The sequence below is a fragment of the Lineus longissimus genome, chromosome 13, assembly GCF_910592395.1.
Source record: "Lineus longissimus chromosome 13, tnLinLong1.2, whole genome shotgun sequence".
Classification (NCBI taxonomy): domain Eukaryota; kingdom Metazoa; phylum Nemertea; class Pilidiophora; order Heteronemertea; family Lineidae; genus Lineus; species Lineus longissimus.
This window is the reverse complement of record NC_088320.1, coordinates 733,941-748,448: the sequence shown is the minus strand read 5'-3', so window position 1 is coordinate 748,448 and position 14,508 is coordinate 733,941. Positions and strand designations below refer to the sequence as shown.

The 14,508-nt window shown below is 42.1% G+C and overlaps 2 protein-coding genes across 3 annotated transcripts; one reads left to right on the top strand and one right to left on the bottom strand.

Moving 5' to 3' along the window:
* Positions 1-647: 647 nt before the first annotated feature.
* On the bottom strand, positions 648-6,204 carry LOC135498274 (coiled-coil domain-containing protein 13-like). Its single transcript, XM_064788508.1, has 13 exons — positions 6,062-6,204; positions 5,218-5,795; positions 4,864-4,986; positions 4,597-4,701; positions 4,288-4,485; positions 3,783-3,859; positions 3,408-3,507; positions 2,969-3,175; positions 2,456-2,685; positions 2,218-2,337; positions 1,854-1,981; positions 1,454-1,592; positions 648-1,204 (listed from the first exon to the last, which is right to left on the bottom strand). Exons 2-13 carry the CDS (start codon positions 5,791-5,793, stop codon positions 1,048-1,050), a joined length of 2,160 nt encoding a protein of 719 aa, XP_064644578.1. The 5' UTR covers positions 5,794-5,795; positions 6,062-6,204; the 3' UTR covers positions 648-1,047.
* Positions 6,205-6,441: 237 nt separating this feature from the next.
* LOC135498267 (uncharacterized) lies at positions 6,442-13,866 on the top strand. 2 transcript variants are annotated; one of them, XM_064788494.1, is made up of 8 exons: positions 6,442-6,499; positions 7,168-9,317; positions 9,550-9,663; positions 9,898-10,026; positions 10,309-10,410; positions 10,711-10,936; positions 11,181-11,354; positions 11,647-13,866. In XM_064788494.1, exons 2-8 carry the CDS (start codon positions 7,220-7,222, stop codon positions 11,798-11,800), a joined length of 2,997 nt encoding a protein of 998 aa, XP_064644564.1. In that variant the 5' UTR covers positions 6,442-6,499; positions 7,168-7,219; the 3' UTR covers positions 11,801-13,866. The 2 variants fall into 2 exon arrangements, with proteins under 2 accessions (XP_064644564.1, XP_064644563.1); XM_064788493.1 differs by lacking the exon at positions 6,442-6,499 and adding an exon at positions 6,563-6,685.
* Positions 13,867-14,508: the final 642 nt, after the last annotated feature.

Below are 14,508 nucleotides of genomic sequence, written 5' to 3'. Positions count from 1 at the left end.
TACTCTTGCTTTGACCAGCAATCAATCCTTCAGAATGGGGGAATCCGTCAAAATCCAGAGACCTCACTGTTTCATATAAAGCATCCCAGTCTCCCAAAAGGTAGGATGCATCACCACAGTGGTCTTTGCCCCATGCAGTAAGGAGAAACCGGCGAATTTGGCAGTGCAGTTTGAAGACAAAGTTGTCTTTGATGTCCCCATTTGTTAGCAAGGATGTCTTTGTGAAACTTCACTGTCCCTTGTTTGTGAAATTGTCTGAGGTTGTGACTCTGTCCTGTTTTACCTGACGAGACCCTTTTAGACTTCAAAATGTGCCGACCTGTCTCAAGGGCCTCCTGGTTGACCTGACGAGGTTGTGATGTTGCAACAGATGGCTGTGAATCCAACACTGCCCGACTTTGTCATCTTGAGACAATCTCCTGAGAATTGTCGGCCATGTGGAAGACCTCGTCCGTCTGTTGGCAACTAGGTGACTCGGTCTGAAACCATCAATCCTCAAGGATGTGGTGCGTGCGTTGTCTTCTTACATCTCCTGGAAGGAGACCATCCTTCTCCAATTCTGATCAACGACGTTAAGACTAACATCAATGGGTGTAACGTCTGCTCAAACCCATCAACGAAATATCAATAAACGCAAGGTTGCATCATAACATAATCACTTTATTGCAGTGCTGCAACAAAATACTACACAAAGTACACATGGAAATGTGTAAATACACGGGAGACAGTGGACAAGCAGTACAGACTGTGGACGAAAAACAGATGACAAGGGTAAGAAATAGGCTTACTTGTACAAGAATATGGAAAATATTGGACGTTCTACAGGTGGAATGTTACCTCGGTCTTCAATAGATATCCGTTATCACTGCAACTCGGTATCAATGGAAATGGCTTTACATTTTCACTGGAGGACGGATGAAAACAATGTACATATTTGGACAGCAGCCTTTTCACTAATAAGCTTACTCTTCTATTGAACTGATCAATAATTAGTTACAGTTTCTATGAAGATATTAGTATAGAGACCAGTTGCAAGTCATCCATAACCTAACTTTCTGTTTTAAACTGTCTTAACCCATGGAGGAATATCTTCCTTGTTTCATCAATTGTCTGATGGTAGAGTCTCAAATCCTCCTCCTTCGCTCTAAGAGTGCTCTGTAACGCTTCCTTCAGTGCCTCATTTTCATCTCGCTGGATCTCCAAACTGAAACAAAACATTTTACGATTCGTTATTTTAACTCCATCATACTTAGTCGCCAATGCTAAAGTGGGAGGGCTGCCATTTCAGAATCAAGATTCCATGTGCCAGGTAGGGAGAAATAATTGCTGGTCGGCCTCCCTGTGAAGGAAAGGGAATGAAAAGATCCCACTTAAAGTAAGAAACATGAGTAGCTTCTGATTGAATCCCACAAGAGTTCGAATGCAAATGATAAAGATGACGAAGGTGGTGTACCTTGTTTGTAATTCATCTATATTAGCATCAATTGGTGAGTCTTTGTTTAATTCATCGTCAATACCCATTGTTTCATGTGATCCCGTGGCCGACGTGTTGTTAGATTTTGATTTCCCTGGTTTCTTGGCAGGAGAATAACCTGAAAAACAAGGAGAATGGTTAAGAGATGTAGCCAAATCACACCACCGCCGCCACACAAGTCTGTAGCTCTACTGCAGACCTCTCTAGGTCTGTCAACTTGATAACCGTACTGAAAACGAATTAACTATCTACATGTAGCGTACATGTCAAACTTGCTAACGTTGAAGATAAAACCTGGCACAAACTATGATCCAACTAGAAGATCTTCAAATGCATAGGAAATTTCAGACTCTGATCCCAACGGATGTAACATACTGACCTAAACTTGCAGCTTGTTTCTGTTCTATTTTCGCCTTGCCCAACTGTTTCTCCAGAGCGACATTCCTCCGCTTTTGATTCTGTAGATCTGTTTGTGACTCAGTGGCCTTCTGGGTACTTTCGTTTAACCTACAAATAAGAGAAACATGTTCAGCAAGATAACAGAAGACAACTCACCAGGGACGGGAACCACAGATACTCTGACGATTGCTCTCATTTGAATCAGGGGGTATCATGGTTGTATGATTGGATGTTCTGGATTCTTCCAAGGACATCATTCAGAAGGAGGCCCCTCTCTCAATGGAAGTAAGAGTCTCAGCGTGTTATTGTAACTACAGCTGCATATGAGTGGTGTTTATACTTACCTTTGTTGCAAAAGTTTGACGAGTTCAGCAAGTTTATCTCGTTCTACCTCTGCGGCCAGTTGCATAGACTTGTACTCCTGGAGCTGAACACGATACTCCTCAACTTCCTTGTTGGCCGCCCTGGAAGGTAACAGAGAGTGCAAATGACAAGTCAGTTGTTCTGGGAGAGGAAACTTGTCAAAATCACCTGATGCCATGAAATGAATGAGTAATAAATGACTTATTGTTTGTAACATACCCTGTGCTTTGCAGCCGACTCATCGGTCTGCTAGATCGTCTGGAGTCCGTCATTCGTGACTGCGCCCGGCTGCTCTGTCGTGATGCTGGTGGGGAAACTGATTCCATGATCATGACAGACTCTCGTCTCTCGGGTAGAACAGTGACAGCCACTGGGATCTGACTGGCGGCAGTGCTGGGACGAGACTCGAACAACGATCCAACACCATTATTTTGGGCCTTCTGTAAACTCTGAAATATACAACACATTCATTGATTGACAGTATTCATACCAGGAATAGGTTACCATTGCCTAATAATCCATAAGAATCTTACATCCCGACCGATGGGACCTAAAGGTATTGCCAGATCCAAATTTGCCAGATCCAAAATGATGTTAAAAAGGGGATGCAAAAAATAGTCTAAAATTGATGATATTGTGGTGCGAGAGCAGGAAACTAAAATTGATATCTTTCCTAATAGAAAGGGGGTAAGGGAGGGGAGGAGGATCACACTCTCCCTACACATCACTTACATTTAGTTTCATCTGTCTAATTTCTTCCTCAAACTGTTTCACCTTTGCCTCTTTATCAGCCACGATCCTCTTTAACTGTTCGACAATGTTGGAATCTTGCTGTGACCGTTGCTCTAACTCCTTGACTTTCTTCTCACTGAAGTCTTCTGTCTGCTTCTGTAGGTTTGTTGTTTCGTCCAGCATCAGCTTCAACTGGGTCTGTTGTTTCTGTAACCATGGTAAATGAGTAGAATACTAGATATATGTCAGAACCTTTCTGCCTTTTACATGTACAAAATAAATCTTCTCTTAACAAAATATCCCAACAACTTCATTGGATTATGTGTCAGTCTACAGTAGTTGGCATCTTTGCTACCTGAATTATGAAGTTTAGTTCAATGGTCTCAGATCAAGTATATGATAAGATTTTTTACTCTGAGTCTGTTCTCGCATCACTTACCATCATAGCTTGAATAAGGTCATCGTCATGTTTGCCCTTCTCAAGTAACGTCTGCATCTGTTGTTTCAATGACTTGTTCTCATTAGTCAGCACCTTGTGTCTGAAATCATCAAAACAACAGCTTAGAATTGAATCAACCAGTTTTAGTATCAGCATCATATCGGTAGTCAATTTCATTCCACACCCACACTTAGTAAGTTGTCCAAGAAAATCAAGTCTGGCCTCGTACAGCATCGATAGTTCCATTGTCACCAGGACCTGACAGCAAGACTATCCAGCTCAGCAGTGTTCAAGTATTTGCTCAAATAATGCAATGGAGAAAACTTGAAAAAGAGAGCAAATGCAGTAAAAAGTTGGTTGAATAAGTCAACAAACCTTGCTTTTGAAGCATCAAACTTCTGTTTTAGTTGAGTATAATCCTCCTCTAAGGCTTTCAACTCTGCCACAGCTCTCTGGAAGGAAAGGGTTAATGTGTTAGACAGAGGTTTTCTATCTATTGGTTTCAACGTAAGGAGATCCACGGAGCACAATTTCACCTCTTCATCACTGTACCACAGGACTAGACGTAAAACAAACAGTTCAAAATCAGGAATGATTGACAGATGGTCGAGAATTACGACAAACAGACAGGTTAGGTGAAATTGTTAAGGTTCTATTCTACTAGTGCCACTTCCAAACAATGAGTAATTCATTAATGAAGATGGTTTCTGACCGAGGTGCACATTGCAAACTAAGACAATTGGCATTTATGGGTATTTATTTGACACAATCCCTAACCATTGTTGGCAAACTAGCACTACTTTTGTATAAGTTCTTCTCATTTCCTCTCACTCCAACTCCAACTGAAGTTCTTCCTGTAAAGCCGAGTAAACTTCTGTACCTCCTGTGTCTCCTTCCGCTCCTTCTCTAACTTCCGGATTGTGTCCACGTTTCGATATTCTGACGACGTGACTGAACCTGTCTTGGTGCGACCAACGAGCGATGCACTGGAGCCCATGAACTCATCGTCCAAGCTAACCTCACTTGCAGTGGTGCCGGACAGTTTATAGTGGGTGAGTTCCAGTCGCAGTTCATTCACCTGAAGCAGATTATCGCAGTAGATTATAAATGGGACAATGATTTCTCTTCTACAAAACCTGGAGAAATATCTCTGATAATAACCCACTGGAATATTCCAACCACAACATACCTTTTTCTGCAATAGCATAACTTGCTGTGCCCTGCCCTTCCATTGACTTGTTTGAGTAAGCAAACCCTGGATATTTACCCCATCACCAACCTCTTGAGTGATGATCTGAAATGAAATTTGAAGAAGTGAACTGTCTGTCATCCACTTTGTTGTAACTGCTCCCTTTGGATGTGATCTATGTCAGGCAGATTGATTAAGACTGATTAGATTTTTATCGACGGTATAATTTGTTTGAACATAAAGATCTAGTATTCATTCAGTACGAACCTTGTGAGCTTTTTGAAGTTCCTGCTTCAGAGCCTGTATCTGCGACTTATTTTCCACCACTTTGCCTTCTGTATGTTTGAGTTTGTCCTCAGCACGTTTCAAATCGGCTTCAGTCACAGGACCCTGGAAGATGACGTTGAAATGAATGAGGTAATGAATTACGGTGCTGGTCATATTGCGGGAAAAAAATCCTGCTGAATTACACCCAATCATCAGGAAGATAAGCTGAAGTATATGAGGAAGGTCTTCTTGGCAATTTTTGTTACCATACTCATGAGTATAAGAAATAGAGAGAGAGAGAGAGAGAGGGAGACAAGTGAAATTACAATGTAGATACCCTTAAAAGATGTTTACCTTCTCAAGAGCATCAGACTTGAGAGATCTGGCAGTGGTCTCTCCAGCCTTTTTCCCATCGTTTTGTGCCACGTTTTTCACATCATGCTCCAGATCCTTACATTTCTTTGCATACTGTTTAGCTTTAGTCTTTTCACTTTCACACTCCGCAGTAAGTTCTCGAACTTTCTTTGAAAGCTCAACAATTTTTGTTGCAGCAGTTTCATTTGTCACACCACCAGTCCCCGCAAGTGCAATCTTATCCTCCTCCCTTTTCTTTTTCAACTGCCGTATCTCAAAATCTTTCTCACTCAACAGCTTGTACAGGCGACCAGTTTCATCTTTTAGTTCTCTTATTTCATCATTCAAATGATCAACCAGTTCCTCTGAGATTCCAACATTTGTAGGTGGCTCAGCCAATTTTAGGTTCAAGTCGTCCTCTATCCCAAAACTTGGTGGCGTGTTTTTGGCTATCTGTGCATCTCTTTTTTGTTTTTCTTGGTCATCTTTTCTCTGCTTTCTCTTCTCCAGTTTCTTCTGCTGCTGTTCCTGCAGAAGCTTGAATTGCTGTTTGAGGCCTTCATCAGTCACACTCATCTCTGCAAATAGAATAGACAAATTTGAAGCAAAGCCACTGAGTGACCAGATTCCACAAAACATAGGTCTATGTGAATGAAAAGATCTTTACTGTTTTGGTCAAAGTCTCTGTATAGTATGGATGATGTCAGTGGAGTGGGGTCTGCGCACTGCGGCAGCTAGTGCAGCAGTGCATTTTCAGATTTTGATTTTGATTTTTCATTCTTGCGAATTCAGCAAAAATGATTCTTTGGAACAACGATATTCGCACTTCAAATATAAAACCTACCAAATAATTGGTATCAGTATAAAGTACATTAACTTGACGTTCCTTTATGATATATTTGGATCACTCGTGACCAGAAGATATGCTTTTATGGTGACTTCAAAATAGGAATTTTTGGTGAAGGCAGCGGTAGCAACACATCAACATCCGCCATCGATAAGGCTCGCAATGTACCAAATGCCACAATCTGAGTGGAGAGTGGAGAGAAAAAATTACAAATGAAAACAATTATTTTCGAAACAAATTTTACGATTATGATTGTTCTATATTTATTGAATAATGAATAATAAGGACAACAACAATGTATTCTCTACATGCTTTTTGGCAAACCGAAATAATCATTCACTGCGGTACAGAGTCAGAGGGGTCAGAGCACTCGAGCAGCCGTAATGACGAATTCTACATACATCCGTTGCTGGAGAACCAACTGTGGCAGAGACAGTAAGTCGAGTGAGACTTGTCAGCGATTGTCACAATTGACGACGCTTGGAGAATGGAGCGATGGCGGTCACTCGAGAATATTTAGATTTTTCAGATTTTTCGAACGAGATTACCCTATTACTTTCATGCAGCGTTGTAGAATTTTGGCTCACGTAGGCAAATATATATTCACTAGTTATCTATCTGGTAAATATACCACATTAGCTCTGCAAAATGAGTAATTATGCCTGAAAACAAGTCCTAAAATGGTTATTGAGATCAAATGACAGACTGCAGTGTCAGTGTGACACTGACAGTGACACTGCGACGACTGCCACTGGGTCACTGACACTGAGTGTCAGTGATCCAGTGTCAGTGTCTGTGTCGGTGTGAGTGTCACTGTCAGTGAGTGTCACTGTCAGTGAGTGACGCTGTCAGTAAGGCACTGAGACCCACTGCATGACTGCTGCACAGTTCACTGCCACTGGCACTGATGATGCCCAGGTCAAACTCAAATAACATCCCAATCCCTCACGACTGATTATCATGGTATTGCATTCTCGTACTCATACTCATAGGCCTACTGGTATTGATTTGCCACACTGCTCAGCATGCCATCTGCTCATGTGACTTAGGACTAGGCCTTCACAATTTAGGTGTCAATTTCATAAATTTTTCTTATCTTCCAGTATCAGAATGGGAACTCCTGATTAGGGATGACCATCCGCAGTTCCCGTAAGAATGGAGGGGGTTGGGGATGCAACAAAAGAATTGCCTGAATCTCTCAGGTGTAGCAATCCATCAGACAACACAACCTCGCCCCCAGAGCCAAAAAAAGCCAAGAAAGATGAACCAGATCCCAGGCGGAAGCGTACTCCGAGTCCCTGGAGGTTCCCCATCGTAGATCGTGCCCAGGACCGACGCAAGTCTGATGCTGGAGGAGCCTGGTTGGGAGTACCGAACGGACAGACGCATGAACTTAGCCCAGATAGCACCTCCATTGAGTGTTGTCCTGGAACAAATGCTGATATTGTCTCAACTCAGTCGCAACCTGTTAATGTGACTAACTGTGCAGTAACCCTCCCTAGTTATTCAGACACAACAACGGCGCGTCGGTCAACATCTCTCAGTTTAAGTTCTGCTGCTCATGCATTTAGCAGTGGGCAATCTAGTGAATCAAACGGAGCAAAAGTTCCAAACAACTTGGGCCCTCTGGTGAAATCGCCTGACTATGACTCGAATGCTATGATAATTTCTCCCACATCAGGGCATTGTTCGCACATATCTAGTTCAGAGAATGTAAACAACACTTTGGGAATTGATACCAGTCTTGCAGTGACAATAACTAGCCCTGTTGAGAAAGGCATTGGAAGCACTAGTTCTAGCCCTGTAGATGCACCTAGCAGTCTTTTCCATCAGCCTAACATAGCTTTTCCTGTAGCAACTGCTAGCCCTACTGAAAAAAGTGTTGGTAGTTCCAGTTCTAGCCCTGTAGATGCACAAACACATGATCCATTCCAACGCCGTAACGGCCATAAGTTAGAGAGGTCAGATGATGTATACTTGGATACAAGTTCACCTCCTGATTTAAGATTAGAAAGTGAGACCAGAGCTGAATCCTTGGGGAAAGAAGAGGTAGCTGGTCATCAGGAACTGAAAAAACACGCAGAGCAAGGTGTTTCCAGCAGCACTGAAGTTCAGAAGGATGACTTAGTTTGTAAAGATGCTGCTGATTTGGTGCACAATGCTGATAATCCAGCCTCAGCCATCGAGGCTACTGATCCCTCCACGAGTCCATTCAAAGTGCCTATCAGTCCGTGTCGAATTCAGAAATCATCAAGAGTCACAGTAGATCCCCTGACACTTCGCTGCAGTTCGCCATTCTCACCACTTTGTTCTCCAAAGATTTCTCCGCAGAGTCACGGCAAGTACAGCTTAACAGAGGTCATGGCGCTGCTGGAATCTCGCATCCCAAAACTGCTCGATATCATTGACTTCACGACGAGTAAACCACTCGATGATTTAAAATTTGTTAAACGAAGGACGAATTATAATCCAGATAATTCTTGGCGAATACATATTGCCGACAAGATGGAGGAACTTGGTATTGTGCAGTTGTTGATTCGAATTTGGAACTCAATCCATAAAGAGGATGGAACGGTCCATCAGGATGCTCTGACTAACATTATCCAGGTTGTATCAACCTTGTGGAATACAACCGACATATCCCGGAGTTTGTGTGAGAAAATCACGCGTAGTGGTGCCATAACTTTATTTTTAGAAGACTTGCGAAATGATGCATTTAACTCGACGGAATTAGAAAACGATGAAATGAAACTGTATTATGTGAAGGGAATTATGGGTATTATGCACAACATCTGCCGCCATTATCGTGACAGTCGAGATGTCTTTCGTGATGCCATGGCGGTAAAAAGCCTGCAGGGGTATTTGGAGTCGGACAACCCTGTTCTGAAACTGAAGGTCTTGATTCTCCTCAGTTATATAATAACTGAGGACGAGAACATGATCATCCATGCAGACGACACAAACATCTGCTACATTATTGAAATACTCAAATCGGCCATAGAATCAGAAGGACACTTCTCGAAGAAGTACGGTTTCTGTGCGAGCGAGCTCGTCCACGGTTTGAACCACTTGGTCGCCAATGATTCCAACAAGGAACGTGTTGTAAGGAACCACATCCTCCCTCTCTACGTGAGTCTACTCAGCCTCGACTGTAAGCCAGAGGAGCAGAAGTTTGCCGCTCGTGGCATCTGGATCCTCGCGTTTAATGCATACTGTAAGAAGAGGATCAAAGAAGAGAACGGAAGTCTGGAAGGTGAGTGCAAGTGATTGGTTTAGGGAATGACACAGTCGTTCTTTGGCCAGGGTTCTAACCTCACCGCAAAGATACAAGTTCTCATCCATTTGGTACCATGTGCGACCCAGTTTTACCTGGGAAGACAATCACGATATTCATACACTTGTAATTTTGTGGCCTGTTTTGTTCATATTGATATGAACTTGCAACGATGCATACTACTGGCAGAATCTCCTCTTCGCTATTCCAGGTCTGCAGCTCCTTATCACAAGCGGTACGGAAGAAGGCGTCCGCCATGCGGCAAGAGGTGCGCTCTGGGAAATAAGTGCTCGATGGAAGGTTTCAAGCATATCACATGATGCAGGTAATGAACGAAGTAATTTCACAACCCGAACAAGGAGAACACTTGGTATCGTCATAAAAATGCCACCGGACCTTTATGCAATGACGAATTGTGTCCTTGTAGTGACTGTTATCAACTGATTATGAGTCAAAACCAAGACTTGGATATCTTTTAGAGGTAGTAACATTCCAGGGAAAACTGCTATAAATGGCCGTCTGTTTTTGTCTGATTGACTTTCTAGCTGGTTGTTTTCAGATGTTGTGGCGAGTGAGGCACCACATGTCATGATCAGCTATCAGTGGGATTCCAAACCAGTCATGCTGAAAGTAAAGGACCGCCTCAAAGCCGAGGGATACAAGGTTTGGATGGATGTTGAGAACATGAGTGAGTATGACTTTGTGACATGGTCTTCTTCTGGCTTTTGATCAAGTGTAACAGGATTCATCTTCAGAATGCGTGCTATTGTCAGACTTCTTACTGATTGTTCATCTGGGACAGCCCTGCAGGATGTGGTGTGGCATTTGGTCGATGAACCTCCATTCATAGATATCAGAGTCACACAGGTCTAGCCTCCCTCTAGAGGCTGTCGTCCTCTTCTCCTCGCCAGCTCTTTTTCTCCCTCTAATTGTTGATTATGATGTTTAACCAGTGATTTCTCCTTCACAGGTGGTTCAACTCTCGAGGCCATGGCACTTGCTGTAGAGAAGGCAGTTGTGGTGATCCTGTGTGTGTCTCAGAGATACAAGGACAGTCCAAACTGCAGATCTGGTAGGTAGCCAGGGACAAACTTTATGAAACCATGAACTACAAACTCGGGCAAGCATGGCCAGGCATGGGGTAAAGGATTATGGGATACAGAGGTAGACTTCTGAAGACATCAGCAAAGCTTATCAGTCAGATACCCATACATATCAAAACATGCCAAGCTGAATGCCAACTCTGTGGAAAGTAGTTGCTACACAAATTTGTTGGTGAGCCTAAAAGATCAGACAGTTATCACCAACAGCAATAGTTCAGTTTTAACTTGTTCCTTTCTCAGGAATCTTGAATTTCTCATTTGTCTTTCAGAGGCAGAATATACATATCGACTCCGTCGCAGTATTGTGCCATTGATCCTCCAAAAAGATTACACGCCTGACGGCTGGCTCGGGATGATGGTGGGCACCAAACTCTACTTTGACTTCAGCGACGAAAACAACTTTGACTTTGCTGTCGATGGTTTGATCCGGGAGTTGGGTGACCGTGGAAGAGTGATCGCTGATGGTGGCATCGGTGTTTGTGATTTTGTTGGCAGGTGAGTGCATGAAGAAGATCAAGAAGCAACTTCAAACCAAATTTGAGAACCAAGCTCTCCTGTGACCTGATGTATTTGGACCCAGACGATAATCCTGATTGAACAGCCTCTGTGATTGTAGGTCTTCTAATGGAGAAGACAGTTTTCACAGCTACTTTGCCTTGAATGTTACATATTCTTCAGTTACTTTACATTACATCCACTCGCCAATTTCATTTCAACTTGAACATTTGTTTGTGCCCAGGTCCACCAGTCAGGAGTCGTACGCCACATGCAGCAATGCCGGCAGTCCTGAGACGAAGGTTGAAAGCCCCACAGAAACAGCCATAGCCCTCCCAGAGAGGCCTCACTCCTTATCCAAAATCTTAGAAATCAAAAAGTGGTTGGAGAACCATGGTCTCAGTGATTACTCTGATAGGTAAGTACATGGAAATAGGAGGTTGTTTCATGCATATCAAGATTGCTCTGTCCCTAATGACAGTTAATCTGGTCTTGGCAATATTTTCATCTTCTGTAATTGAATAGCTTAGGATGGCATTAGGTTCTGTCGGGATCAACATTGGGGTTTTATTCCTGTTCAGACCACTTCTTCATAAGATTGAGGGCAGCACTGATTTCCTCCTTCCTCTTCCGTGGTTCTGGAGCATTATGATATTCAAGTCCACCCTCATCCTCAATACTTGGAACTCACGACAACGTGCCTCTTTCAGATTTGAAGACTTCGATGGCGAGCTACTTTATGAGATGAAACGTATGCAAGAGACTGCTCCAGACTTCCTCTACAGAACCCTCCAATCCGAATACGGTTTCAAACTACGCGATATTCTCCTGCTGAATCGTGCGTTGAGGAAGTCAACTCTATAGCAGTGAAGAGACGATAACAGGAACCATAGTTAGGAAAGATATTTAGACAGAGCCAGCAGATCCTCTGCAGGATGAGTGCCATAGAAAGCTCCCTGATGCTTGTAATCAGTGTTAAGTTGTTCGTCTAGATGAGCCTAGTTTTGCACCTAGTGACCAGGTGAGGTGCTGTAGACTTTCAAGAGCTCTCCTCTGGGACAGTTGATATTGAACTCTTGAATGATTGAAATTAGTGAATACGGCTAGTGTGTGTGCTTTATTTGTGCTCTGCTAAAGGCAACTTACTCTTGAAAACAAATTGTGGTTTATTTGCTCAAAGTGTTAATTTGTTTTAGTCTGGAATGTTTTAATTCCAATTGAATCATTTTGTGTGTGTTTATGTTAGTTTTTAATAACTACCCATCTGCCAAATATTTAGTCATTGTCTGTGGGGTGGGTCTTCTTTGCGATTATGACCACTGTCTCAGTGTTAGGGTTTAACAATCATTTTGTTAGTTATTTAGGTGCTGTATATATGATACTGTGTTCATTCCTGAGCTTTTTCGGCTGTGCAAACTTATTTTTAACAGATGAACTAGATTTTGAGAAGTATTTTAAAAATAAGTGTTCAAGGTTTTTTCATCAATAGGAAACCAATTTTGTCCCTTTTTACAATACTTCTTCAGCCCGTGGTTGAAAGCTGATGAATTGGCCTAGTGCCAGACATGGATGTACAGCATCTCAGTCTTTGACGAGGATTATGACCACGGTTCTGTTCTATTATGCAGAATTGGTTAAGTATATAATATGTGAAGTTGTTGAAATGTGCGGTGTTTATCCTAGTTCAGGCCATAGAAATAACTCCACCCTTATTTCAATCTGAATAGCAACTGATTTGCATGTGCATTGAGAATTCAGATGCAGGTTGTAATGAAAGCCAAGTTTCTTTTCATAGCATTTGTTTGGTGATGTTTTCCATGACTTGCTTGACTTGCTGTGTTTCTCTCAGGATCAATGACGCTGACATTATCGTTACCTTTTGTAGCGAGAACCCTGTCATTCTCAGGTGATGGTTTGTCATCAGACTGAGGAATTATTGAAATATTGAACTTGGGTTCAACCAAAGAGGTGTGTGTATATCTGTTTTAAATTGATTTTTTATTATTGCTCATTTATTCCACTTACTTTTCGATGGATCTCTGATTTAGCTGTGTTACCAGTTGATGTGTTAGTTGATTGTTGTGTCTGTTTGTGTAATTGTTCATTTTGCATTACTAATCTGAAGTCGGGTGTCTAAGGTTTTAGGTCTGAATCCATTATAGTGGGACAACATCCCAGTTTCCTGTCTTCCACAGGCAAGGTGGTCAGTTATTATCACCAAGTCAATATCTTACATTTAAATTAACCCAATGCCTGTGAAAGCTGTGTGATGTCCTGGTTCCTGCTGTAGTGGAATTCCAAGCTTGAATCTTGCCTTAATTGTTTTATCTTGTGTTTGTAGCATTCTCCTGTCCAACAGCACACAGAAACTAAACCCATTTTCCTTGCAAAATTGAGTTTCATACCTCAGCTGAGAGTATTTTGTATAGCGATGCTTCTGCAATTTTCTTTAGTTATTCCAAATCCAACTAATTATCAGGTTTAATGTCAGAACAGATGTCAAAGTTAGAAAGACTTGAAAGAATTTGTAGTTGTGCATGAGCAAAGCTCATAAAACTCCTAGATTTATCATTCTGTCTGAACCTGCAAGAACATTTCTTCCTCGGAGATTTGTCTTGGCAGTGCCCGATTTATAATGCCAGTTGTTGTCAATTGGCCTTTCTCAATTCAGACTGAATGTTGTCAGACTCAGTTAAGTTCAGCATGTTTCATGGTTCTCACTCAGTGGTCTGCAACAGCTCAATAGGTGGCTATGGAGCAGCCGTTGAAATGCCGGTAGAGCTGATGTCACCTCTGTTGATGGGTGGAGTATGAGAGCTGCCATGAGAACCTGGTGCTGGTTTTCCTTTCATGACGGACAGGGTGGTAAAGTTAGTTGTTTTATGGGAGAGATTGTAAGAGACCTTGTGTCATGTTGATTTACAGAAAAGAATAAAGATAAATTTAGCTAAAATACAGTTTGTTTATTTTTTATTAAACGTATATGCCTAATCACAGGTAGTTTTAGGATGGAGATAACAACTTATGCATCTAGGAAGAAAACACTGCAACTGCCTATACTAGTCATAGTAAGCCTATATAGTGTTGATAGGCCTAAACGGGCTTTAGCAGTCCATTGTGTCATCCTAATTGGATCTCCTGGACAGGATGAGGCCGGTCCTCTGCGTCCGGAGTGTACTGAAGCTGGCCTTATAACGAAAGGGTTAATAAGTTGGCTTATAAACAGTTATAAAGATTAAATGATCAGTTTTGCAATGGGGGTAACCTCAATTTTTTGGTGCATCGATTCTGATATATGTAGTCATCAGTAATCATATTTGGTCAAGATAACAGGCCTAAGGCATTGGCCTTGCGAGGAGAGAGGAAGGCCAATTAGGAAGAAGGCGAGATAAGTGATAAGACGAAGGTGAAATTGTATAAGGCAAATTGAGAAAAGGCAAGTTAGGAGAAGGCTAAATGGGAGAAGGCCATATTGTATAAGGCGAATTAGGTTAAGGTGAAATGGGCAGCTACTGATGAGGATGGGTGATATGAATAAAGACTAGCAAATGCTTTTATCTAAATCTCCATGT

Coding starts and splice junctions, on each gene's coding strand:
- LOC135498274 (XM_064788508.1), bottom strand. CDS start 5,793: ATGAGTGTGACTGATGAAGGCCTCAAACAGCAATTCAAGCTTCTGCAG. Junction 1,593..1,853: donor GAAACAAGCTGCAAGTTTAG/GTCAGTATGTTA, acceptor CTTGTTTTTCAG/GTTATTCTCCTGCCAAGAAA. Junction 1,205..1,453: donor ATAGATGAATTACAAACAAG/GTACACCACCTT, acceptor GTTTTGTTTCAG/TTTGGAGATCCAGCGAGATG.
- LOC135498267 (XM_064788494.1), top strand. CDS start 7,220: ATGGAGGGGGTTGGGGATGCAACAAAAGAATTGCCTGAATCTCTCAGG. Junction 9,318..9,549: donor AGAGAACGGAAGTCTGGAAG/GTGAGTGCAAGT, acceptor TCGCTATTCCAG/GTCTGCAGCTCCTTATCACA. Junction 10,027..10,308: donor GATGGATGTTGAGAACATGA/GTGAGTATGACT, acceptor TCTCCTTCACAG/GTGGTTCAACTCTCGAGGCC.